This window comes from Danio rerio, chromosome 3 (assembly GCF_052040795.2).
Source record: "Danio rerio strain M-AB ecotype USA chromosome 3, GRCz13ab, whole genome shotgun sequence".
In the NCBI taxonomy this organism is placed as follows: domain Eukaryota; kingdom Metazoa; phylum Chordata; class Actinopteri; order Cypriniformes; family Danionidae; genus Danio; species Danio rerio.
The window spans coordinates 51,281,173-51,309,127 of record NC_141023.1 but is presented as its reverse complement, the minus strand read 5'-3'; the positions used below and the strand labels follow the sequence as shown (position 1 = coordinate 51,309,127).

The 27,955-nt window shown below is 37.5% G+C and overlaps 1 protein-coding gene and 1 long non-coding RNA gene across 3 annotated transcripts in view; one reads left to right on the top strand and one right to left on the bottom strand.

Annotated features, from left to right (window-relative positions):
* Window positions 1-27,955, bottom strand: part of LOC147846039 (uncharacterized) — a 531,070-nt gene that overhangs the window by 421,436 nt on the left and 81,679 nt on the right. The gene's annotated exons all lie outside the window — the stretch shown is intronic.
* samd1a (sterile alpha motif domain containing 1a) lies at window positions 836-23,032 on the top strand. The gene is given in 7 exon segments (NM_001316989.2): window positions 836-1,321; window positions 8,636-8,894; window positions 9,080-9,207; window positions 9,288-9,345; window positions 12,248-12,323; window positions 13,669-13,783; window positions 22,472-23,032. Coding segments are annotated over 7 exon segments (1,134 nt in total). The 5' UTR covers window positions 836-979; the 3' UTR covers window positions 22,628-23,032.

Below are 27,955 nucleotides of genomic sequence, written 5' to 3'. Positions count from 1 at the left end.
TTTTGCATCGATGCAATAGAAGAACCATTTATTTATTTGGGTGAAAATCATTTAAGTGATTTAAAGGACATTTGAAAAAAATAATTGTTTGTGCCCTGGAAAGGTTCCATTGATGTTAAAAGTCTTTATGGGACCATTTGCTAAAAGAACCTTCACTAAAGATTGAAAAATGTTCTGGACCACAAAACCATCTTGTCACATGGGTATAATTTTGGCTTGTGAAGCCAAATTTATGCAAAAATTGTTAGAATATCAAAATATCCATGAAGATTTGTTGCAAATTTGCTATACTGTAAATAAATTAAAATGCAGTTTTTGATTAGTAATGTACACTGTTAAAACTTATTTTGGTCAATCTTACATGCAATTTTCTCAATATTTATTTGTTTAGATTTTTAAATTTTGTTTTGCAGATCAGACTCCAAATAAGCTATTTTGTATCTCCACAACCACAATGGAAAGCTTACTTATTCAGCTTGCAGAAGATGTATGAATCTCAATTTTCACAAACTGACCCTTAAGAGATATGGTGGTCGAGTGTCCTAATTATTCTCTTTATAGGAAAAACAGTGATGAGTTTGATGAAATGGAAGGGCACTAATGCTGTTTGGATAGCTCACTGACATTTAACTCTATTGCCAACATGGTTTTCTAAAACATATTTTTAAGGCAGATAGCAAATTTAAACAATGGACATAAATGAAAAACGTTTTCACTCATAATGCGCAATTATTTCAAAAATGGTAAGCTGAACGCATTCCAAAACAGCGCAAGTCCACCTTAAATGTCCTAGTGGCGGGACGCGCATCTCGCGCATTCCACCTTAAAAGCGCTCAATGTGATCAACGCACGCGTACAGTATGTTTCCGTTTTTTCTCCAGCGCGCTCGCACCGCGGCTCGAAAGACTGCGAGCGTCACGTCAGAGGCAACATTGACGCACTTCATCCACTCCAGCGAGCCCGAAGCCCGGCAAGAATAATGTCTGAGCCGTACCGCGAATGGATCCTGGGCTCCATAGACTCGCTGAGGTCGAGGAAAGCGCGTCCGGACCTGGATAGGATCTGCAGAATGGTGAAAAGACGACACGGCTCGGACTGGGACCGAACCCGGTCAGAGCTGGAGAAACTGATAGAGGAGCAAGCGGTGCTCAAAGTCAACTATAAAGGCTCGGTTTCCTATCGCAACGCGGCCAAGGTGCTTAGAGGCAGGAGGAGAACCGAGCAGAGCAAGTGTGCGGGCAAACAGCCTTCTCCCGCGGACTGGAGCGCCGGCGACAGCGCGCAGGGTCCCGTGGATGAGGATCACATGGAGGACATGGAAGTAAGTAAAGCGAGCGCTGCTTTTGCTGGAGTGACGGGCAAGAAAACGAATGTTTTCTCCCGAGTTGAACTGTTGTAGCGCTTGCAAACATGAAGGCAAGTGCACACGCACAGAGAGAGAGAGAAGGAGGCGCGCGCGCGGACTGGCGCAGACGGGGAGCGGCGCGGAGATTCAGGAGCGGCGGAAAATCGCCAACAATGGAAGCGCTTGATCTGCGAGCTCACAATCTTTCAGGGCGAGTTTTTTGAGCGCTGTCTTGAGTGCCAAAACTTAACTTTCGCCATAAAATCCGTGTTTAGTTATGCAAACTCGCTGGGGGAAAGTAGCCAAAACATTACGGTTCAGCCGACTGACGCATTTTTTGACGGCGGAGATAATTATCTTAGCGATTATGTACTACCTATAGGCTGCATATTTGCACTTGCCCGGTCGTGACAGTCAATACGACAGTTAATGGAGATCACTGAAGCGCGAGTAATTAGAAAGGGCTGCTGTGATCCTTTATGCTCGTGCACGCGAACTAAGTGCGAACGAAGTCGTCAGTTGGGCTCGTGGACTTGCCCTACATTTTTATGCGTTGAGCCGAGGTGAACGTTAGTTCTGGAGTTGTTTTCACGTGGAAAATGTCGGCTATAGCCACGTTTAACATTGGCTTGCTTTGGGACGCGCTCGTCTCAGACAGGCAGCGCTCCTCCAGAGCGAAGCGGGGCGGGTTTATGAATATTAACGAGGCTGCCTGAAGTTCGCCAGTGGCGTGGCTGATTAATATTCATAACCGCAGCACGCTTTTTTCTGACTTGCGTAACTTAATATTCATAAGCCCGCGCGCTTCTGTTTGATTCTGAACGTTACGTTACTTAATATACATGAGGCCGCCCCCTTCACTCTGCCGCTAGTCCGAGTTCAGCGCGCCTCCCATCAGCAAGCTTGCTCCGTAATGTTGCTCATGCTGTATAAAATAAGTTATTTCGATTTGCGTATTACTCCAATAGCACGTCTTTTAACACCATAGTCCAAAGTGTCTCAATAATTGACACTCGAAGCCTACGAAAAAATGGAGGAAGAGAAATTTGCGGCTCGCTGCTGTGTGGATAAACAGTGCGCGCGGCCTTCACTCGAGCCCACGATAATCCCGTGTTCATTGGGCCGGATTGAGCGTAATCTTAAAGTGTAACGTTAATAGTCGAAATGTATTTGTTTCAGCGTGAAATACTGTTCGATTGTGCTACTGCTAATCGTGAAGTCATGTTGGCATGCTAATGTTTTCTTTCTTCCATCAGCTGACTGTTTATCATGCTTGTCTCCCCTCACCCCCCTCCTCAAGATATTTTTGCACTAGTGAACATTTCCAGTGTTATTGCCCCAGCGAGTTCACCGAAACAGCAGTGTTTGATTTAATTAAGTAGACCATGGACATCTGCCATTTAACAGTTTATTATAGGTAGTTTTCTTTTTGGTTTAGTCTCTTTTTAATCAAGGGTCGCCACAGCGGAATGAACCCCCAACTTATCCAGCGCATGTATTACGCAGCGCATGCCCTTCCAGCTGCAACCCATCACTGGGAAACACAGAATGTCAAACAACATGAAACAAAACAATCTATAAAATAGAAACACCTGCAAATATATACATTGTAACTCAAAACACAAAAACTGCAACATTAAAACCAAAATTTGGGGTAAATATGTGAAACACCCTGGCATTTAGAAGGACTTTTTAGCCAATACAATCTGCATTTGAATATAGTTCACTCTAAGAGGGTTTAAATTTAAATTTTATTTGTATTCCTTTTTTTTAAGGTACACTTGGGAAATATTAATTCATTCATTTTCTTTTCGGCTTAGTCCTTTTTATTAATTGGGGGTCATCACAGCAGAATGAACCGCCAATTTATCCAGCATATGTTTTATGCAGCAGATGCTGTTCCAGCTGCAACCCATCTCTGGGGATACATCCATACACATTCATTCACACTCAAACACTACAGACAATTTAGCTTACCCAATTCACCTGTACAGCATGTCTTTGAACTGTGGGGGAAACCGGAGCACCCGGAGAAAATCCATGTGAATGCGAGGAGAACATGCAAACTCCACACAGAAACGCCAACTGACCCAGCTGAGGCATAAACCAGCAACCTTCTTTTTGTGAGGCAACAGCACTACCTACTGCGCCACTGCGTCGCCCACTTGGGAAATATTTTTAAAGAATAAAAAATTTATGGAGTGCTAATAATTTGGGTTTTAACTGTGTATATTTTAGATAAATTAGATATTGGAAACCATTAGTATTGATAAAATTGTGTAGTGTTAGACGCTTGATCTTTTTAACGTTTCACCAGTGGATGCAGTAGAAAAAAACAGTAATATTGCAAAATATTTCCATCTAAAATAAGTATTCTCTATTTATAGTCCCTTTATTAATCCGATACACTACGGACAATTTAGCCTACCCAATTCACCTGTACCGCATGTCTTTAGACTGTGGGGGAAACCGGAGCACCTGGAGGAAGCCCACGCGAAGGCAGGGAGAACATACATACTCCACACAGAAACGCCAACTGAGCCAAGGTTTGAACCAGCGACCTTCTTGCTGTAAGGCGACAGCACTACCTACTGCGCCACTGCCTCGTGTATTCTCTATTTTGTAGTTTTTATATTTTTGGTTTACATGTATCCTACTCCTAACTACACAGGACACAACAAAAAGTTGTAAAATTTCAATTTTAGAAACTTTCTATCAAATATTGTTAATATTTAGTAAGTTGGTTATTTAGATGCTTTTAAAAAAGTATATTATAAATGATATGTGAGAAATTTAAAACTAACGTACATATACTCCCCTGGTCACTTTATTAGGTACACCTGACCAACTGCTCGTTAATGCAAATTTCTAATCAGCCAATCACATGACAGCAAATCGATGCATCTAGACATGCTCAAGTGGATCTGCTGCAGTTCCAACAGTGCAGCAGAATGAGGAGGAAAGGTGATTTAAGTGACTTTGAAGGTGGCAATGTTGTTGGTGCCAAACTGGCTGGTCTGAGTATTTCAGAAACTGCTGATCTACAGGGATTTTCACGCACAACCATTTTTAGGGAGAAAGGTCTTAAAAGTAGAAAATATCCAGTGAGTGACAGTTCTGTGAGAGCAAATGCTTGTGGATACCAGAGGTCAGAGGGGAATGGCTGGTTCCAGCTAATAGAAAGGCAACAGTAACTCAAATAACCACTCGTTACAACCGAGGTGTGCAGAAGAGCATCTCTGAACAAACAACACGTCCAACCTTGAGGCGGATGAGCTACAGCAGTGGAAGACCACACCGGGTGCCACTCCCGTCAGCTAAGAACAGAAAACTGAGGCTACAATTTGCACAGGCTCACTAAAATTGCACAATAGAACATTGGAAAAACGTTGCCTGTCTGCTGCAACATTCGGATGATAAGGTCAGAATTTGGCATCAACAACATGAAAGCATGGATACATCCTGCCTTGTATCAATGGTTTAGGCTGGTGATGGTGGTGTAATGGTGTCAGGGATATTTTCTTGGCACACTTGGGGCCAGTTAGTACCAATTGAGCATTGTGTCAAAGCCACAACCTACCTGAGTATTGTTGCTGACTATGTCCATCCCTTTATGACCACAGTGTACCCATCTTCTGATGGCTACTTCCAGCATAATAACGCTCCATGTCATAAAGCGCAAATCATCTCAGACTGGTTCTTAGAACGACAGAGTGAGTTCACTGTACTCAATTGGCCTCCACAGTCAACAGAGCTCAATCCAATGCGCTTATTTCACACGGCCACCATTTTAAGGCCATGAAACCCCTTCGTTTCAGCAGGGTGTTTTCAGACCTCTACTTTGAAAAAAGACAAAAGTGGGCGTGTCGGAGGAGCAAATGAGGGATGATGTGGGAGTGTCGATTTGACCACGCGCTGAGTTTCAGAGTCAAAACACACACACACACACACAGGGGAGAAAGTGACTGTGTTTACATGGACATCTGTAATCGAATTATTTGCCAAATTATTAAATGGTGGACTTTAACTGCAGTTTGGTACTTTCATTAAGGGAATTCATTCGCGCCCCTCATGACAAACAAGATTTGTGATTTGAGGAACTGCTGTAAGCGTGTATCTTTCATGCAATGTTTGATACCGCATGGTGAATGAGAGAAAAAAATAAACTCTGCATTTCTCTGTAACTTAGATGCACTCGGCAGGTAAGCCGCATGTGTTATTCCGGTCACAAAATGCGGTGAAAATCCTAGACGACGGTAATAGTTTGGTTGTGGTGCTAACATGTTTGCACTCAGTGCAATAGTTAGTTCGATACCAACAAACTGAATAAACAAAGACCGCTGGTCGCTCACTTACCAAATCTGTAGAGACAGGACAATCCACAGCAACTAGAACCGCGTCTTTATTAAGAGGAGACGAGCTTCAAAAGTTAGTTTCAAACCGGAAGTACGAATTTGCTCGAAATAACGCAAAAACTACCAATTTTCACTTTTTAGTGAGATGTGTCCTAGTAGTGTTTTTATCAGTGTGGGATACATATATAACTGTCAACAGCTCAAAAGATGTGTTTTGGTGTTTCGTGACTCTTTAAAGAACCAAAGTGAGGCTGGGGTGGGAAGAAAACCTAGAAGTATAGGATCAGCACTGTAAACATTGCAGTAACATGCTGTGGACTACAAACCTCCAGCTGTTGCCGAGATTTCAAAATGCAGAAATGGTGTAAACATCACTTTAATATCATTCAGTAAGTTTAATTTAAATCGTTAAAAGCAACTTAGCTTCAAACAACATCTCAATCTCTGTAAGAGTAATATGCTCAAGTGTCCTCCTAGGCTTCAGTTCATGACACCAGTTAAACACCATGGGGACGCTTTCCTGCTTTAGCCTGTGTAACCCGGTGAGCGATAAAACACTGCAGTCCTCTGTTGCTCACTTTTGTTTTGTCTGTAATAGTGTTGTCTCAGTACTGAAGTTTTAAAATTGTCCATTTCCTGTTAACAGTCAAGCGCTGCTGAGCGCGTTCATAAACAGCGCTGATTTACCAAAGTATTCACCTGTGCTCATCAGTTTACAGCTCTTTACCCAGTGTCCATAGATACACGGACACTGGAGCACAAAGCAGCTGTGAAGATCAGTCGAGTCATCAATCAGATCGCTCGTCTGTGTTTGTACTCGGTAAAAAATGGAGGGTGAACTGATGACTTCTCGGCCAATCACAGTAATTTCTGTTGAGCACTGGTGAACACAATGGCAAATCAGCGCTGTTTTAAGAAAGCCATCGACAGTGCCTTAAATGTTAATGGGAAATTGATGTTTTTTTTTTTAAATTTAGTATCGTGACAAGTCTAATATTGTGAAAGAATTAGTTCATTACTTGAGTTTGATAAATGGCATCTAAAACATGTGTTTGGCAACGAAAACATTACTAACTAGTGCTATTTCCCCTAACTTAGCTGAAAATGAGCTCTGATATCCCTTATTATATTCACCATTTATTCATTCAGAACGGACCTTCGGGTCACTCGGAAGGTGGTGAAATCATAAATTTGTTTCGCTTTCTCTTTGCTGATGAGATATACAGCCAGGTACACAACGTTCCTATGTACCTTCCAACGATACTTCTAAGTTTCTTCTCACCGCAGCCTCGATTTTGCTTTTAAAAATGGCGGTCGCGTGAAATCAGTCAATAGAGCACTTTTGGCATGTGGTGGAACAGGAGATTTGCATCATGGATGTGCAGCCAACAAATCTGCAGTAACTGCGTGATGTAATCATGTCAATGTGGTCCAAAATCTCTGAGGAATATTTCTAGTATCTTGTTGAGTCTGTCATGAAAGATCTTAGTCCAACATTCCTACCTGACACTGTACATCTGATTGGTCTGTGTAGCATCCGTTTATTTGATTATTCCTTTTATTCTGGAAAATGAAACGCCAGAAAAACAGTCAATATTTAGTTTTTCTGTTTATTCTGAAGGCACACAAAAAATAAAAGGAGTAATCAAATGACCGAATGGTACTTGGACCCTGATTGACCCTGCTCTGCCAGTCCCTCAATAATGTCTTTCTTCTTGCCTGTGATCTACTTTGGCTTTAAGAATGAGTGCTTATAAAAATACTAATATCACAAATTGCCTTAATATGTGAACGTTTTGTACTTATTGGCATTTAAGTGCACTGAAAAATAATTTTATGTCCATTTTCCTTTTCTCATTTTATCTAGTCACTGCAAGACTAGATTATACACAATGGTAATTCAAAGGGCTTTACATAAAGTACGTAAAACTATAAAAAGTAATCACAACAATAAAAACAAGGAACTTAAAAAAGATTAAAATTGTTATTTCAAAGGAATTAAGTTATGTACGAACAGAATGGAAATTGATTATACAAAAATACAGTGCGGCCAGTTCGGACATAGCACAGTGCTCATTTAGCAAATGCATAGCTAAACAATATGCTCAACTGTTATAATTCCTACAGCGTTCACCTGATTTGGATTTAAATACCCTCAAAATAAAGCTGACAGTCTGCAGTTAAAGCACATCTTGTTTGTTTCATTTCAAATAGATTGTGTTGGTGTATAGTCAATGTCCAAATACTTATGGACCTAACTGTATATTGTGATATGAATAAAAGTTCACTAGATGACTTAAATACTATTTAGTCAGATTTTAGATACAAAAATTAAATAATCAAATGTAAATAGCACTGCTTACTTAGACTTCGTTGTATAAATAATTCAATAATTATTTAAGGCGACGCAGTGGGTAGCACGTTCGCCTCACAGCAAGAAGGTCGTTGGGTCGCTGGTTCGATCCCCCAACAAGGTCATAGACATTGCAGTATAGGTTAATTGGGTAAGCTAAATTGTAATAGTTTGCCATCAGTTTGGCAAGTCAGCCACATTTTGTTAAATAATTTAATATACCTGCACAGTATTTTCTATTTTTGTTTGCATAACACTTTTAAATTTGTTCATTATACATTTAATTAACATTTTTAAATTCTACATTTAAATTTTAAATTCACAGACATTATTTTCGAAATATTATTTAAAATATGTGGCTAATTAACAGCTATGTACTTTTTTTTTTTTGTGGAGCCAGTGAAAATATTCGGACCAGTAGAAAAAATCTTTAGTGTTGAACCCTGAGGGGTCTCAGGGGTTTAGAACATGAGATTGATAAATTAATAACAATTACAATTTGGGGGGTGAATTAACCCTTTAACAGTGATCAAAGAATGCTCTAAATAGTAGCAACAATAATAACGGCGCACTGTGTTTCAGGATGAGATGTCCACGACTGCCGGAATGGACAGCAGTATGGACGAGGAGGGGGACGAGAGCAGTCTGGATGCCATGTGTGCTCAGAGCACCGCTGACTCGGGCATCAGCATGAGCCCCATCACCAGCAGTAACACCAGTCTGCCTTTGCCCTCACCCACGTCCTCCAAGAACTCTCCTACCCATGATGATCTGCGGCAGGAGGCCGACAGCGCTTACACTCTGCCTGAGCACATGCAGCCCTCAGGCCAGCAGGACACAGGTACTCGAGTCATGAAGAACAATTTTCATTTTAATTCTAACATTATAACAGAAAAAATTCTCCCCTCCCTTTCATTAACTGGTGACAGACGTCTAACAGAAAGACAGACTTGATCAGAACTGGTGTGTGTAGGTGTGAGACTGGAGTGATTTCAGCTTGCCTTGTGTCTTGATTGTGACCTGCAGGCTGTGTGGTGTTGGTGCAGCAGCCGCAGGCCATCTGTCTCCCGGTTCTGAAAGTGGAGGATGGGCTGCAGGCAGAGGAGAGCACACTCACCCATGATGAGCTGATGTCAGAGCGCACTGTCACCCTGGTAAGCACATCCGTCCTGTGCTTCAATCACAGCACATCTGTCATGATCCTCTGTGTCTCACCATGTGTGTTTGTCTTCAGGATGAGGCGGTGAAGTCAGACGGAGGCTCTCATGCTGTCTCTGATCACACCGAGGAGGGTGAGGATGCTTTGACTTTCACTTCCAGTCAGGAAGTAATAAACTGTTTTGTTTTTTATTTAGAGCCAAAAATTGACCTCCAGAATCATTTCTGTAGCCCTGTAAGATACTTTATAAAATGGGCCTATGTTTCTTTTTTGGAATACAAGTAGCTTTTTTATCATCTAAACCAGTGTTTCTCAACCACGTTTCTGGGGGACCACCAGCTCTTCACATTTTCCTTAGCCGCGTCCCAAATGGCACACTATGCACTCATGCACTATGTACTTATGCACTTACACACTCAACAGGATAGGATATGTATGCAGTGTCGTCCCAAATGGCACACAAATTTTTTTTTAATAAGCGAAAATTCAAACTGTTTCCCTAATGACATTTGACAAATCCGTGAAATAAACGACTGAATTATCAAATAATACCTGCCGTGAGTATATCCGCATTCACCATCGGGAGGCGCTATAATCACTCTTATAGGAGAATTTTGCTTTCACCATCCAAAATAAATAAAGTTATTCAACATGTGCGCCCGATAGCTCCGCCCCTTCCGCTACTTGAGCGAACCTGCGGTCGTTGAGTGCGTGAAGTGTCCATCATTCCACACTTCAGTTTACCGGCTGAATGAGTGCATCATCCGGGTAATTAAAGTGCACTTATGATTTTTAGACTTTTCAGTGCGAACACACTACTTACACTATTTATACTAAAAAACGGCATAGAATAGTGCATAAGTATGCCATTTGGGACGCAGCTCTTGTCTCCTTAACTAAACACACCTGATTCAGATCATCAGCTGATTAGCAGAGACTGAAAGACCTGTAATGGGTGTGACAGACGAAAGAGACATGCAAAACATGCAGTGCTAATGGTCCTCCAGAAACAAGGTTGAGAAACACTGATCTACAGATGTCGAACTCAGTTCCTGGAGGGCCGCAGGTAGGCACAGTTTAGTTACAACTCTAATTAAATACACCTGATCAAACTAAGTCCTTCAAGCTTGTTTGAAACCTACAGGTAAGTGTGTTGGAACTAAACCGACATATCAACCATATGACAAGATTTTCAGAAATGATGAGATGCCTTGCAAAACCATGCATTGAGTGTGTAAACCAGCGACATGAGGAATTAAATGCAATCCAAAATATTTTTTCTTGGTGGGCCAGTTAAAAGATTAAGGGAGCTAATAATTTTGACCTCAGCAATTTGTAAGGATATATAGATAAATGTAAATATTTCTAAGGTCAATATTATTAGCAATATATAAAGTTCAGTTAATGCGTTATTGTGGTAATACATTAATTAATTACTTAAATGCCAAAAATTGTTATAATTTAATTGTAGTAATACTTCTAATTTGTTATAAATTAAAATAAAAGATATTTTGTTGCATCAAGATCAACAAAAATGTTTTTTTACATTGCAAATATAAAGAAGCTATTATTGTGTGTATGTATGTGTGTGATATATATATATATATATATATATATATATATATATATATATATATATATATATATATATATATATATATATATATATATATATATATATATATATATGAAGTCAGAATAATTAGCTCGCTTTTTATTTTTTCATTTTTTTCCAAATTATGTTTAACAGAGCAAGGAAATTTTCACAACATGTCTGATAATATTTTTTCTCCCGGAGAAAGTCTTATTTGTTTTATTTTGGCTAGAATAAAGCAGGTTTAAATTTTTAAAAACATTTTAAAGTCAAAATTATTAGCCCCTTTAAGCTATATTTTTGATAGTCTACAGAACAAACCATCGTTATACAATAATTTGCCTAATTACCTTAGATACCCTACTTAAGCCTTTAAATGTGACTTTAAGCTGTATAGAAGTGTCTTGAAAAATATTTAGTCAAATATTATTTACTGTAATCATGGCAAAGATAAAATAAATCAGTAATTAGAAATAAGTTTTAGGTATATATATATATATATACAGTTGAAGTCAGAATTATCAGCTCCCCTGTTTATTTTTTTCCACAATTTTTGTTTAATGGAGAAAGGATTTTTTAACACAATTCTAAGCATAATAGTTTCAGTAACTCATTTCTAATACATGATTTATTTTATCTTTGTCATGATGAAAGTAAATAATATTTTACCAGATATTTTTCAAGACACTTCTCTACAGCCTAAAGTGATATTTAAAAGCTTAACTAGGTTATTAGGTTAACTAGGCAGGTTGGGGTAATTAGGCAAGTTATTGTATAAAGATGGTTTGTTCTGTAGACTATCGGGGAAAAAATATAGCTTAAAGGGGCTAATCATTTTGACCTTAAAATGTTTTTCAAAAAATTAAAAACTGATTGTTTTCTAGCCAAAGTAAATCAAATAAAACTTTCTCCAGAAGCAAAAAATATTATCAGACATACTGTGAAAATTTTCTTGCCCTGTTAAACATCCTTTGGGAACTATAAAATAAATAAATAAATAAAATCAAAGGGGGCTAATAATTCTGACTTCAACTGTATTTATATATATATACATATTTGAGCTTATTCATTTTAGTTTATTAATTTATTGTTATTTTCTTTTTTATGTTTTGAAAAATACATTGGCTGTTTTGGCATGCATAATTCTGTTTGTTGTTTATGATGAGAGAATTTTCTAGTCCACAAATCTCAGTAACTAACATCTCTTTTGGGACAATGCATTTATGAGGTCAACAGAGATGTGTGTGATATAATTCTCAACACTGCAAGATAATCTAGTGCAAAGTGCACTGATCTAAATGTAATGCTGCAGTCAATGCTATTCAGTCATTTTCACAGTGCCATTTTATGGTTCATTTATGTTAAATTTGTTAGATTTTTTTTGCCCCAAGTCTAGTTTCTGTATCTGTCAACTCATTGTCTGTTATTTGTGATTTTATAGGTGAAATTTGCAATAAAGAATCCAAGAGCGTGGCCGAGGAAGAAACCATTAACAGTGGAGAGATAAATAATGGAAAGTAAGTGAAAGCTACCATTTTTGTATATATTTAGCAACAAACACTGAAAATATTGAGATTTAAATTCGTAGTGATGTGTTAGTGATACCACTTTAATTTTAATTTCAAAATGCATCATCATTCTCTTAAATTGATTCTGAGCTTAGTTATTTAACAGCAGTTGATGCTGTATGATTTAAAAACAGCCATATACTGCTTGTATCCAGTTCCTTACAAATACCCATCCACTATCTGCCACTTATCTGTGGCTGGGTCACAGGAGCAGCAGTTTCAGGAGAGAACCCATAGGTCTCCTCGCTATGGGACAAGTCACCCCAACTGGCTTCTCTCAATGTGAAGGAGCAGTGGCTCTTTTTCGAGTTCCCTCTTACTACCTATAGGGTGTGCCCTGCAAATAAAACTCAGCCGCTTATATCCAAGATCTTCTTCTTTCCATTATGACTCAAAGCTCATGACCATAGTTGAGAGTATGAAAGTAGATTGACGCCTAAATTGAGAGGTTTGCCTCATCCTTTTCCATAGAAGACCAATACATCAACCGCATCAATCTGTCTTCTAATCATGATTAGACTCGATTTTCGAACACAGAAACAGGCTCGTGGGACATTGAACCTGAAACAAAAAGTTTATATCTTCTATTTATCTAGAAAAGGTTTAAGTGAATTCAAGAATGTGAGCTGTTTACATTAATCTTGTGAAATAAAAGCAAGTTTACAGGACTCAGCTAAAAGTACAAGTGCACTTCCTCATAAGAATTTGAGTGTACTGTTTAAAAATAGCCTAGATTATCTCCTGTTGTTAAAAACTAGCTTAGAAAACTAGCCTAGAATGACATCTGCTGATGTAAAAAACTAGCCTAGATTACCACCTGTTGTTAAAAACTAGCAGTCTTCTCTGTAACTAGCCTAGAGTGCCCTCTGCTGCCTTAAAAAAGTAGCCCAAGAGCATCACCTGCTATTAAAACTAGCCTAGAGCGCTATCTGCTGTTAAAACTGGCCTAGAGCACCATCTGCTGGTAAAAAAACTGTCCTAAAGCACCATCTGCTGTAAAAACTAGTTTAGACTGCCATTTAGTGATTTAAAAACTAGCCTAAAGTGACATTTGTTGCTAAAAACTAGCATAGAGCAACGTCGGCTGTTCAAAATAACCTAGAGTGCCACCTGCTGATAAAAACTAATCTCAGAATCAATTCGAAAGAGAATAGAGATTCATTTAGGAAATCTCAGAACAGAATTTTTGCCACAGATCTAGTAGTGAGAAGTTTCTGTGGCATCAAGCAGAAATGTTTCCAGCACTTTTCTGGGTGTTTTTCTGACACAAAGGTGTGTATCTGTTGATTTTCAGTGATGTGATAAAAGAAGAGATAAGCCAGGACCCTCTGCTGTGGAGCGTGGCTGATGTGGCCAGATACTTCACGTCTGTGGGCTTCCCTGAGCAGGCGCTGGCTTTCAGGACACAGGTTAGTACTTCAGTAAAACACACCTGACGTTTTTGAACATGAAACCTACTGAAACTAAAATTATTTGCATCCAAAATTTCAAACCAGCTAATTGTGTCAATTGGGTTTACACACTGCCTCCGAAACTTTAATCTGTCATTAAAAAAAATTTTAAAACATTTTAATTGGATTTTCTGAGTTTTTCATATCCACAGCAAGCATTTTGAGAGGGGTTTTGACAATTGCGAGCCATTGTACAAGTGAAAGCCAAAAGGCAGAATATGGCAAAGGAGGAACAGCTTGTCTCAGTATCAAACAGAGCCACTGACATCCTGAAATTAACTTTGAATCTCTCGGGATCATCCCACAGCTCTTTGATAAGAAGCTGAGCTCTCTTTCTACTCTGCACAATCTAATAAGGATAGAATGGACCCAATATTTCCTGATTCTTTTTTTTTTTTAAAGAGAGTGGACAAAAAAATCAATCATTCCCACATCTTGCAGACCCCATTTTGCATTGATTTGTATCTTGATGATGATGATGATTATTATTATTATTATTAGGGCCCAAGCAGGCGTTCGTCTAAAAGTAGGGCTCGAAATTGCGACCATTCTGGTCTTATTTGCGCCCAAATTTTTATCTATGTGACCTCAAAATATATTTGGGAGCATTTGTTCGAGTGCATAAAATTGTTGTGTGCGACCAGTTTTTACTGCAAAGTGTTCACCACATGTGCTGATTTAGGAGTTATTCACGCAGAATGCATCTCTGTACTTGAAACGCGAAACAGTGCTCAGGAACAGTTGTCATGTCAACTTGCTGCAGTAAACAAAGCCTGCAATGCTTGCCCCGCCTTTACGCTATTCTTATTTGCCCACTGCTCTAAAACTGAACGCCAAAGGATTGGTTAATATCAGCTGTCAATCACTCAGTCAATGCTTCTGGCTTGGGATGACAGGAAGAGCTACTACCGCGAAAAACTGTAAAGCGCTGAAGAGTAGAATGAAAATAACACTGATAGATTTTGTTTTAGAAATCATCTAAAGTTACAAATAATGACACATTTTAGTAGTGATCATGTGCTGAATGTTAATCCACTATCAACACTTTTTGAAGAGTGGATAAAAGACTTCCATTGGCTTCAAGTCTGCTATGAAAAGTCTGTGGGATGGAATTTTGAGGTAACTGTTTGCCACATCTTGCACGTCTCACGAGAGATTCTGCTATTTGTAAAAATTAGCAACACATACACCATCGCAAACGCTGTTGCGCTGAGTAAACTAATATCGCTACTCATTAAAAGACCGGTATTGCTGTATATTGTGGTATTAACATGACGTATTCATATAATAAGGTATAGTATTGACCTTATTCTAAAATGCGGAAGTGTGCCTGTTTTCGCGATTGTCTTAGAACTTCCGTTTCAGTCGCCTATGGGAGAAATGACAAGGAATAATAAACGGCAAAAAACGGTCAAACTACTTGCTCTACAAACAAATGTTTGAATGACTATACAGACCAAGTAGAATAATATAACAAGGAAATATCAGTTTGCAACATCAAACTGCGAAACGAGCAGTTTTTAATGTCTAAACATGAATGGAAGTGAATGAGACCGGAAGTCTCGTGCCAAAAAGATTCAAATGGCAGCGCCCGCTCGTCTGCGGAGAATAAGGTCAATAAGGTAAAAAGCATCAGTGCACTATCAGACACTACCCGTGAGAACAGCACTGTTAAATCGTTAACAGATTCAAACCATGTCAAGCAGTAGGTTCAGGGCCGGTGAGTGAACCGTGTATAATTTGGTGACTCAGTTATGTTCTAAAAATATTTAAAAATTGACATAAAAATTTTCTTGTGATAACGGGATTTCGTTGAGACACATTTTTCCTCACACATGCATATATATTTTTTTGCTTGTTAGTTTTATTAGTGTTGATTTCAAATGCAATAAATCTGTTTGTATAAAACGTGTAGTAACGGTTTTCATAATTGGTGTGTGCCACTAAATTTTGGCTGATGCGCCTAAATTTTTAAAGTTAGGAGCACCGGTGCTATCAAGAAAAAAGGTTAATTTCGAGCCCTGAAAAGTTATGATATTTGGTACACTGATAGAGGACAACGACTTTATTAACTACAGCAAATTTGGACCTTCTAACTCAAGGGTGTCCAAACTCAGTCCAGGAGGGCCGGTGTCCTGGAGAGTTTAGCTCCTACCCTAATCAAACACACCTGAACCCACTAATCAAGCTATCACTAGATATTCACCTTATTCTCCGCGGACGAGCGGGCGCAGCCATTTGAATCTTTTTGGCACGAGACTTCCGGTCTCATTCATTTCCATTCATGTTTAGACATTAAAAACTGCTCGTTTCGCTGCTTGATGTTGCAAACTGATATTTCCTTGTTATATTATTCCACTTGGTCTGTATAGTCATGCAAACATTTGTTTGTAGAGCAAGTAGTTTGACCGTTTTTTGCCGTTTATTATTCCTAGTCATTTCTCCCATAGGCGACTGAAACGGAAGTTCTAAGACAATCGCGAAAACAGGCGCACTTCCACATTTTAGAATAAGGTCAATACTAGAAACTTGGCAGTTGTTAGAAGCAGGTTGGAGGCTTGGAGCTAAACTCAGCAGCTAAACACTAGCCCTCCTGGACCGAGTTTGGACTACCCCTGCTCTCAAACTCAAGCGCCACCACTTGTCCAAAGTTGCAATTTTGAAATGCTTCTAACTTTTGAACTGTAAGCTGTCAAATCAAATTTCAAATTTTCTATGAATCCTTGGCTTATGGCATAAGTCTTAAACTCGATTCCTGGAGGGCTGCAGCTCTGCAAAGTTTTCCTCCAACCCTAATCAAACACAGCTGATCCAATTAATCAAGGTGTTCAATACTACTAGAGACTATTAATCAGGTGTGAGTTGGAGCTGAACTGTGCAGAGCTGCGGCCCTCCAGGAATTGAGATTAAGACCTTTGACTTATGGTAATTCAATTTGACACCAAATTTCAAAAATCGTAAGGTTTTGTTTTTTGTTTTTCTATTTTTAATAGTTCATAATCATTATTAGGGGTTCGGAACACACGAGACCTGCATATTAATACATTGTTTTACTTGTAGATTAATCCTAAATTTCTAACAGTTGCAGAGAGATCGCTACTAGCATCATTCAAATCACATGTATGAAAACGTTTAGGTTTGTCTGTAAAATAAAATGATGACAGATAAAATTATGGTAGGTTATTTTGAATTTGGTGGGTTTCTTAGATTATCAAAGGTGTTTTCTGTCACTTGTTTAGCCTGTATTAATGCATTCGGTGTAAGCCTCATGAATAATCATTAAAAGATTGGGATCTCAACACCCACGCAACATAAATTATAAATGATGATCATTTCATTTATTTTCTTTTTGGCTTAGTCCCTTTATTAATCTGGTGTCGCCACAGCAATATGAACCGCTAACTTATCCAGCATATGTTTTACGCAGTGGATGCCCTTCCAGCTGCAACCCATCACTGGGAAAGATTCATACACACTCATTCACACTCCTGCACTACAGACAATTTAGCTGATTTAGCTAATTTAGCTTCACCTGTACCGCATGTCTTTGGACTGTTGGGGAAACTGGAGCACCTGGAGGAAACCCATGCGGATGCAGAGAGAACATGCAAACTCTATGCAGGAAGGCCAACTGACCCAGCCAAGGCTCGAATCAGCAACCTTCTTGCTGTGAGGCGACAGCACTACCTACTGCGCCACTGCGTCGCCCATATGCATTTCACATCACTCAAAAATGAAAGTTGAAGGCATCAGTTACATTATTTAACCAATGAGAGGCGACAACCAGCCTTCAAAAATATGCCACTGAATATGTCTTCAAAAATTATCCATCTAGCAATGAGTAAATAACTGAATCTTTATTTAAAATGAGACTAAAAATAAATATGGGTTGTACAAATTATAATGTTATATTTCTACATGCAGCGTTATCAGCAACAGAAGTAACAGTGACTTGTTCACAGCACTGAATATTTTACATTTTATTTTTATTCAGCTGATTATTTCCTCATTTCATAAAAAAATTACAGCTTCTAAGTTCTGTTTGTTAAAACCAAAAGTGTCTTGCAGTACTGTTTTTGTAATACATGGAAAGCAAATTATATTTGTCTCTTCCCCTTGGCTGATCTGAAAAATGGTCAGATCCATGACTAAAAAACCAAAATGTGATCTGAACGGTGAGATGTGTGATCTGTTACACCACTAGTTATTCCTATTGTTATTTAAATGCAAATTTTATAGGAGAACGGATACAAAAAAAAAGCTTTACAAAACAAATGACTTTCCTAATAAAAATGAGATCTTAAAGGGATAGTTCTCTCAAAAATGAAAATTCTGTGATCACACACAGTCTTTATTGTTAACCTTTATTAGTGTCTTTGATGTGTTGGACATATGTGAACTGTGTACACTACTGTTCGGAAGTTTAGTCAGTCCATTCTGCTAAGCAAAGTCATGTTAGGTTGATAAAAAACATAGTAAAAAAGTAGTGATACCATATTTATTTGAAAAAAAAAAAAACATTTTGTACCATCACATCACTTTTGATCAATAATAATGAGTCATTGTTAAAGGTGCTGTATGTTTTTGACTCTTCTAAAGCATAAACATACCATAATATGCTTGTAGATATTCAAGAATCATGCTAAGTGAACATACTTGTTTATCTAAAAAATAATGCTGAAGTCAGATATTCTGCTTTGAACGGCTGTCTTTTTGGTTATTGGTTATTTTGGTTATTTTAACCCACCCACTGCCAGTTAAACCAATCATATTTCAACACCCAGGGTTGCCTTGGTGGAAAACAGCGTATTTTATTCAGTCAGATTATATATATCAATATATATATTAATAAAACGTATGCAATCTGCACTCTGAAATAAAGTACAAAGACTGCCACCTGGTGGTTCAAAGAGAAAATTTATTGAAATTAACTTTTTAATTACAAACGCATACATGCACAATATTCACTTTTTTTAAAAATGATAATCATTTATGCAGTCATGCACGTGTTTTGACCACTATACCAATGATTTAAATCAATTTAAATCATCAATTGATGCTTCGCAAAAGTTGCAGACACCTTACTGATATAAAAATGCTTTTTTGATGCAAAATGTTTATAAAGTTATTCCTAACGACGATTATAAAACCTTGAGAAGGCCTAGGCTAATATAGTAAAGAAAATGTTTTCTAAATGTAGAACTAAAAACATTGATATGCATTAAAATACATGACGAATACTCTTGACACATGAATGTGTAAAGCCTGGGGCTTATGTGAAAAGTAATTTGCGCATCATATTTAACACACCGTTTACTGCTAATTTTATGTCATTTTGCTCACATGCATAATTGAATATTAATCAGATGATGTCAATACGCTGCTGTGCCGTCAGCTAATCGTTGCATTGCTGATCATGATTGTAGGAATCTATACACTGTTAAAAATTGTCCCGTTAAAAAACAGTAAAATACTGGCAGCTGCAGTTGCCAGCAATGTACTGTTATTTTACAGTATGTTGCTGTAAAAATACATGGACTACATTGATTTACACAATACTCAAGGGAACTCATTTTGCTCACTGAAAGCAACTGCCTCAACTTGGTCAACTGCTGAATGAGTTTATGAAGTAATGTGCTATATATGCTTAGAAGCATGCTTATAATGATAACTTATTTTAGTTAATTAGAAAAGTTCGGTTTAACTCTAATGTCTTATTTTTCACAACAGCACACATACATGTAAATCTGGAATCACCAGAGAGATTCTGACTGCATCAGCAACTAAACAGCCGCTGTCTTTAAATAGAGAAACATGCAGAATAACATCAGTAGTTCATTGTTCATCTTTAACTCATACACTGGCTCTACTCTCCTCCACAACGGTGACATACAGAAGAAATTAGCTTCAGGTTTTACAGTAAAATACTGTTTTTTCCTTGATTTAACAGTAATCTACTGGCAGCTGTGGTTGCCAGCAATCTACTGTTTTTTTACAGTCTATTTCCGTAGTGTAAATTAACAGTATATTCCTGTTAAAATACATTTTTACACTGTGTTTTTACCTCTCACACTTTTAACCCTTTAAACCCCAGAGCATATACTTCAGTTTTTATTGAAGTGTCCACACTACTGAGTGTTCAAGAAACATGTAGCAAAGCTGAAGTAAATTCATTAATTAACTGACTAATTAAATGATAATTGAGGATTAACAATGAACAAATGAAGAAATACTGAAGGGAAAAAACAAGAACAGAACATACAAAACTTTAGTCACAGCTTTATAATGAAATAACCTGAAGAACAACAAATGATTAAATCATTTAAATGATCAGCGGATGATTAAACAACTCTACAAACATCATCACCTGCTACACTTATTACTTAATACATGTATTTTTGTATAACATCTACTAAAGTTCTTCTTGAGAAAAAGTAAAAGTTTTACGTCACCATCATGGAGAACAGAGTTTACTTTAGTTGGGCTCTTAGCCCTGACATTTTTAACATTTATATATATTGGCTGCTGCAATTGTTAAGAACTTTGTTTTAAAAGCTCTTTTGTTGAGGCAAGCCAGCCAAAAAAATAAAAAAAAACCTGGTGATGTTCATGTTGCTATTAAATGGCAGAGTCTGTTCTCATTTACTATAATAAAATGTACTGCTCCTATTCAATGTTATATCTATTGTTTTACTTTATATGGCAATGATTTCTGGAAGTTTTTAAGAATATCTTGGACAATAACACTGCTCTATGGTGTAAATTGCACTCAAAGAGACATCAATAATCAGCATATGAACCTCAATAATGGTGACAACTAACAAAATTAACAGTTTAACTCACAAACAGGAAACTGAAAGTCTAAACATAAACAACAGCAGAATCAAACACAAATAAAGAAAACTGTTAGACCGTTATACAACATTTATTTATACCGCAATGCATGCTGGGATATTTGTACCGTGCCACTCCCAGCATGCATTGCAGCATGAAACATTTGAGATGTTACCATTGTTGAGATACAAGGTCAGATTCATCAGGTCTGAGTGTGTAGTTGTCATGACTGAACTGTTTTTGTATGTTATTTCTTAACTGTTAAGTAATTACGGAGGTATCTTTTCTGTTTCCACTTCTCATTAATTAAATTAATACCTGCAACTAAGCATAAAATCTATTGCATGAGGCCCTTCATCCAGATTTATACCATAACATTTATCAGAACTAATTTCAGACAAATAGATTTCTCTATTTATTGACTTCCCAACTTTATTGCTATAGTTCAAATGTTTTGTAAACTCTGTATTACAGCAGTTGGAAAGTCTTAATAAATGAGTTCAAGGGTGAAGAGCCCAACTAAATCAGCCCCTCACTCTATTACGGTGACACAAAAAAAACACCTTAATTTCTGTTGGATCTCAATGAGAATAGTATGGAAGTCAAATCAGTCAGTAATAAGTGTGTGTCTGCTGTTGTTTGTGGAGTTGTTTAATGATCCTCTGCTGAGACTGAAGCTGTTTTATTTTATTTTATTTTATGTTGTAACTCAAGTCACTGTTTGTGTTTCTTGTTTCTCTTTCCTACAGTAATTGTGATTATTAACAGCAGGTGTTCATCAGTGTCTGAATTCACTCATTAGTGTTCATTAACTCTGTCAGGTGAACTATATTGGTGAACTAGTTGATGAAATAGTGAACAAGGGCACAAAGTGTGATTTTAAACACAGACTTCAAAACATCGAATCTGAACTCTGTTAGCTCACAGTTTTCTGCAGTTGGTTACTTTCTCGAAAACAAAAATGTGTCCCAGCAAGCACTGTTTTTAACAGAATATTACTGTTTTAGTAAAAAAACATTATTTTACCGTAGAATCTGACCGTTTTTTAACAGCAATTTTTTACAGTGTAGATCAGTCCTTCACAACACACGCAGCGATCTCAGATCAGTTTATCCAGACATTTTAATCTGATTCGTGAACTTGTTTGAAGAACCAAATTAGCCAGAGATCAGATATCAAGATTAAAAGATCCAGGATCTGCCAAATTATCTTAGATCATTTAAGCGAGGTACGAAGAACGGACCCCTGAGTCAAACTATCGGCTGCTGCTTTCAGTAGTATGGAATTAAATGTCATATAAAAATGGCAATTAGTTTTTAGAACAAAAACTCCTTTTAATATGGTAATTATTCTTTCTGTCTTATGCCTTTTATTTAGAGCAAGTATTAAATCAGCCATTGGGCTTGATAGTCAGGCACTTTGTTGATGTCGACAATCTGGCAACCTGCACTTGCATGTGTTTTAAACCAGGGGTGCAATACCTAGTACAACCACTGAGTGTCAAACTAACATACTGCACTTCTAAATAAAAGTGTTCGTTTCAACATAAAAAGACCCTACTTGTTCCGGGTTGACTTGCTTTTTTCTATTGAACACCTAACAAAGACTTTCCAAGAAAGCTGGGAACCTATAACCATTGACTTCAATAGTTACAGGTTTCCAACATTCTTTAAAATATCTTTGTTAGTGTTGAGCAGACGAAAGAAATCTCTGAAACCACCTGAGGGGAGTGTATATTGAGTAAATGTTCCTTTTTTGGGGGTGAACTATCCCTTTAAATCTAACTTTGTGTCTGTTTTATTTTCTCAACAGGAAATAGATGGCAAGTCTTTACTGCTGATGCAGCGCAGCGATGTTTTGACTGGTTTATCGATCAGACTCGGCCCTGCACTCAAAATCTACGAGAACCACGTGAAGGTTCTGCAGAGAAGCCACTTTCAGGAGGACGGGCGTCTCTTCTCCTCCTAGTGCTCGCTCTCCGTGAATACAGACTCAATCCTCACAGCAGAGGAGTTTAACTCTTTCAGACTCGATTTGCACAATCCTTCTCATCTGACCTGCTCTTCTTCTTGATGAGGACGTGTTTCAGCCCTACAGTCTCGCTGTTTCCGTCTGTCCATCCCTCACAGGGCTGATGGGACCATTCGTCTGTGTAGAAGTGTTATTATTTTATTTTTTCAGTGGTGGAGCTTTTCATTCGCCAGTGTTTTTTTCCCTCTGTTCTGTTTTTTTTCTGTCGTCGGATATAATTTACAAGTGTCGCAATATTATATAAACTTGTTTGTGTCCAATTAAATGTTCAACAATGTTTTACTGCAGTCTCAAAATGGACGTGCAATGTTAGGAAATAAATTCCAGTTTCAGAAACTGTAACTGCAGTTGTGGTGTTAATCTTTTCTGTTATGCGCAGCAGCAGCGGCCAAACTTAAAACATGAGGTGAGTTACTGATGCTTTCAGGTTAAGGAATTTCTGGAATATCATGGAATTTTTGGAAGTTTGTTCCAGACATTGAAAGCCAGGGAATGATATATATGATAAATAAAAGAAAGAAAATAAAACAATTTATTGCAATACTCATTTTGTTTTACTTAAAACCCAAGAAAAGTAAACTAGTTCCTAGTGTATTGTATAAAATAAAAATTAATACTGAAATCTCACAGTTGCTGGTTGCCCATGTACAAACTGGGCAACACATAAAATCCCATATTTTAAAAATAAACATACATGTGAAGTTAATAAAGATAAATTGGCCATTTCAAATAAACATATTTGTAATTAAGTAAACATAAATAAACCATCTTAATTTTCTCGTTGTTGAAAAAATGCTAGACTGTAGTCTGTAACGCGGATCGAGTGCTTTTATAAGATGACAAAAGTCTGCATCTCCAATCACAGAAAATGGCTGCAAATCTTAGACAAAAAACCTTTGTTATTTTTATGTGTCTCTCGGAACCAGTTGGGTAGATTTAGCGAGGACTTTATTACCTTCTCTGCAATCCTGCCTTCAGACAGTGATATTGCTGGGTGATGGTGCTACAGATGTGCAGTCATGGTTATACGTGTTAAAACAATGCTTGTACACAGTTATTTTTGTTCACCGTTTTTTCTTTTATTGGCATTATGCTGACCGACAAAACTTAAATGTCCTCACAACGCGGATTTAAAAGATGCCGGCGCTTTCTTGTACTGTTGCCTCTGCCTCACTTCACCGCCACTCGCAATGTTAAAGAGCCCATATTATGGGTTTTTGAAAATTCCCCTCCATGTAGTGTGTAACACAGCTCTAAGTGAAGTGAAGTATCCAGCTAAGGCTTAAATCTGTAAGAGTACAGTGTTTAAAACTGTTGATTCATCTATAAAAGAGTCGACTCATAGTGCTTCAAACGAGTCGCCTTGATACCGAGTCATTAGGTGTTTCGCCATGACGTACGAACGAAACCAAGTTATTCACGTGCACGCGTAAGCCCGGGAGATTTCAAACCTGAGGCCCCGCCCTCTGACGCAGAAACCTAGAAACACACACACACACCCACAAACACACGCACACAAACATGCCGGTCGATTGAAGTCACACTGCAGATGGATATTATCGAGTCTCTACCCAAAGATGAAACCTCAGCATTATAACCAAGCAGTTGGACACTTCTGGAAACTACATGCTACAAAGATACCTTCATCGGCGTTTGTTAACGGAAGGATCAGTAAAGAGTAACTTACTGATGGACGTCAGGATGGGTTTCTTCCTCCATTTCTCAAGTGTAAGTACGTGCGATTAAGTTAAAGTTGTTGCCTCGTTGACTCTAGCTTGCAAATGTATTTAGTTGTGATTTGTTACTTGTAACCGCGTGTACTGTATCAGGTTAACTGGCTATATTCTCTTATCATGCGCAAAGTCACGTTAAAAAAGCGTGCTGCTTTGTTGACGGAGCTCCGTTGTAGAGGTCCCGACCAGATTTCTGCAGTGCGGGAATAAATTTCCGAATAAATCACGGGAGCGGTCGGTAACGGGTTTAATTTGGGACGGGAGCGGGCTGTCTAGCAATATCGCGGATATTGCTTTGCGAATGAGAGAGAGAAAGAGAGAGAGAGAGAGAGAACTTTGTCTGTGTGTGTGTGCTTGGTGCTGTGTGTGTGTTTATACAGACAGCTTGGCTGTCTGGACTGTTTAGCTGGGTGATTTTCGGTTTTGTCCTCGCCCGCTCTTTAGCGGGATCGGGCGCGGCGGGCAGAAAACGGGGCGGGTCGGGCACCGGGACAACAAATTCTTAATATAAGTGGGAGCGGTCGGGTTCAGGCTAAAACCTGGCGGGTGCGGGCGGGGTCGTCCGGAGGTGTGTGTGTGTTTTTGTGTGTGTGTGGCAGCTAAAATCCACGCCTACACTATGGAGCGTGTATGAACTGTGATTACTTTTAAATTGTTGATTAGCTGTTGAGCATTTCACTCTCTGACTGAAGGCAGTCGACCAATCGCAACAGAAAGTCATCGGTCCAATCAGCGCAGATTAACTTCGCCATAAGGAGGGGTTTAGGAACAAATGAATCACTGGACGATTCATACAGGAGTCGCTGGGATAATTAGGTAAAAATAAATGCAGATTATAAGACAATGAAAGTGTTTTTTGACCTTGCATGCATATTAGACTGTTGTTAGAGACCCTTACAACCAAGATATGACCCTATTTCATGTATAATATGGGCTCTTTAAAGTATGGAATGATGGTCAAGCGCCCCCTAACTTTAGAGCATAGTAATTGGATATTTACTCCCGGGAAGGAGTTTCCTCATCTCAGTTCATGGATTTAGAGGCAAACACAGTAAATTCGGGGAGATAAAAACGTAAATAAATTATTTAAACGCAAAACCGAGAAAATTCACAAGCGTGGATTGAACCGAGGAGGTTGTACGGTTTAATATTATATTGAGAACCGTGGCATCCCTAATATATATATATATATATATATATATATATATATATATATATATATATATATATATATATATATATATACACACCTTTATTATATAGATGGATAGATGGATGGATGGATGAGTGGGTACTTAGGTAGGTAGATAGATAGATAGATAGATAGATAGATAGATAGATAGATAGATAGATAGATAGATAGATAGATAGATAGATAGATAGATAGATAGATAGATAGATAGATAGATAGATAGATAGATAGATAGATAGATAGATAGATTTTTTTATCTTTGTTGAGTGTTTCTTGGGTTTTGTTGTATATAGTTAAAAATCTAAAAAGTTCAATAAAAAAATACAATGTAAAAAAGTTAAAATGAAATAAATTTCACTTAAGAAATTCACTTTTTATAACATTGGCAGTAATAAATTTGGCTCTGATTAAAATGCAAGCACTTGTCAACTCAATGCTTTGAATTTTCATGTAGTGCTATTCAACAACCTGTTTTGTTTCAAAGACATTTGGCATTATTTTGCTTCCATAATTCACATTCATTTCATCAGCTGTCAGTGAGTTAAATCTAATGCAGTTTACCACATAATAAACATTTTTGAGAGTTTGGCTTCAGAATGAATGGGGGTTCAAAAGTAGATGGCAGAAAAGCTTTACTACTAAAAATTATTCAAATATAAGGTGTCACAGTGGGTGGCACGATCGCCTCACAACTACAAGTTTGCTGATTTGAGGCCCTGCTGAGGCGGTTGGTACTTCGGTGTGGAGTTTGTGTGGGTTTGCTCCGACAGAATTAAAGCAATTTTTAATTTTTAGGACAAAATTATTAGCCCCTTTAAGCAATTTTTTTTCCGATCATCTTTATACAGACCCATCTTTATACAATAACTTGCCTAATTACCCTAATCTGCCTAGTTAACCTAATTAAGCCTTTAAATGTCTCTTTAAGCTGTATTGAGGTGTCTTGAAAAATATCTAGTCAAATATTATTTTCTGTCATCATGGCAAAGATAAAATAAAATCAGCTAATAGAAATGAGTCATTAAAACTATAATGATTAGAAATGTGTTGAATAAATCTCTCTGTTAAACAGAAATTGGGGAAAAATAAACAGGGGGGCTAATAGTTCTGACTTCAGCTGTACCTGTGGTAAATAATCATCCATTGTTGTTTTCATAGTGCTTGTAAAAGTCATGAAAATAGTATTCGAGCTCAAACTTTTTGAATATTATGTTGTTATTATTTTAGCGCAGTATTTTAACATTTTTTTAATGTATGAGCAAAATAGCTGCCTTTTTTTATTATGGGTCATGGAAATTCAGCTTTTTAGTCAGTTATAGTCAGGGATTTTGAGATAAGTGGGCACTTGAACAAAGTGGGTGTTTGATTCCAGCACTGAAAAAGAAGTGTTAATACTGGATGCAGTTTAACAGAGAACGAAACCTAACTGGTTATAATTCAAGTGCTGAAACTTGCATTAACATTGAGCTCCCAATTCAAAAGAAAAGAGGAAAGAATAAAGGTTTGCATTCAGTAAGATTTTAAAATTAAATTATAATTAATATCTTATTTAGCAAGACTTTTTTTACGAATTTCTATTCATCAGTGTATTCTGAAATAAAAAAGCAACTGCTTTCAACATCGAAAATGAAAACTATTATTAATAAATGAGTAGCAATTAATAATAACTGAATTATTAATGAATTATTAAATAATTAAACTGATTTCAAAATGATTAAGACAGAAGAAGTTATTAATGATGCTGAAAATTCAGCTTTGACCTCACAGAAATATTTCTGTATATAAAATAAGTGTTAAAGACTATATTAAAATAAAAAATATATATAGTTAGGTCCATAAATAATTGGACATTGGGGCAATCCTAACATTTTTGGCTCTATACACAAAACACAGTCGATTTAAAATTAAACAAGATGAGCTTTACCTGCAGACTGTGAGCTTTAATTTGAGGTTATTTACATTCAAATCAGGTGAACGGTGTAGGAATTACAACAGTTTGCATATGTGCCTCGCACTTGTTAAGGGTTCAAAAGTAATTGGACAGTATAACTGTATATTTACTTTATTTCATCATTCAATAAAAATATGAAACAATATTTCTGTTTTAACGCTACTTTTGATTAAAGAAATGCAGGCTTGGTATACAGAAGAGAATTCTTTAACCTTTGAACAATAATAGTAGTGTAGAATTTGCTTTAAATAGATCAAGATATTTTACAGTGTACCTATTTTGTGATATAAATATTCAGAAATGTGATTCTCTTAAAAATTACATGTTTATTTGCTTGAATTTCAGAATGTTGCAGTGCAAAACAGTTTTTAAAGGGGTGTTTTTTTATT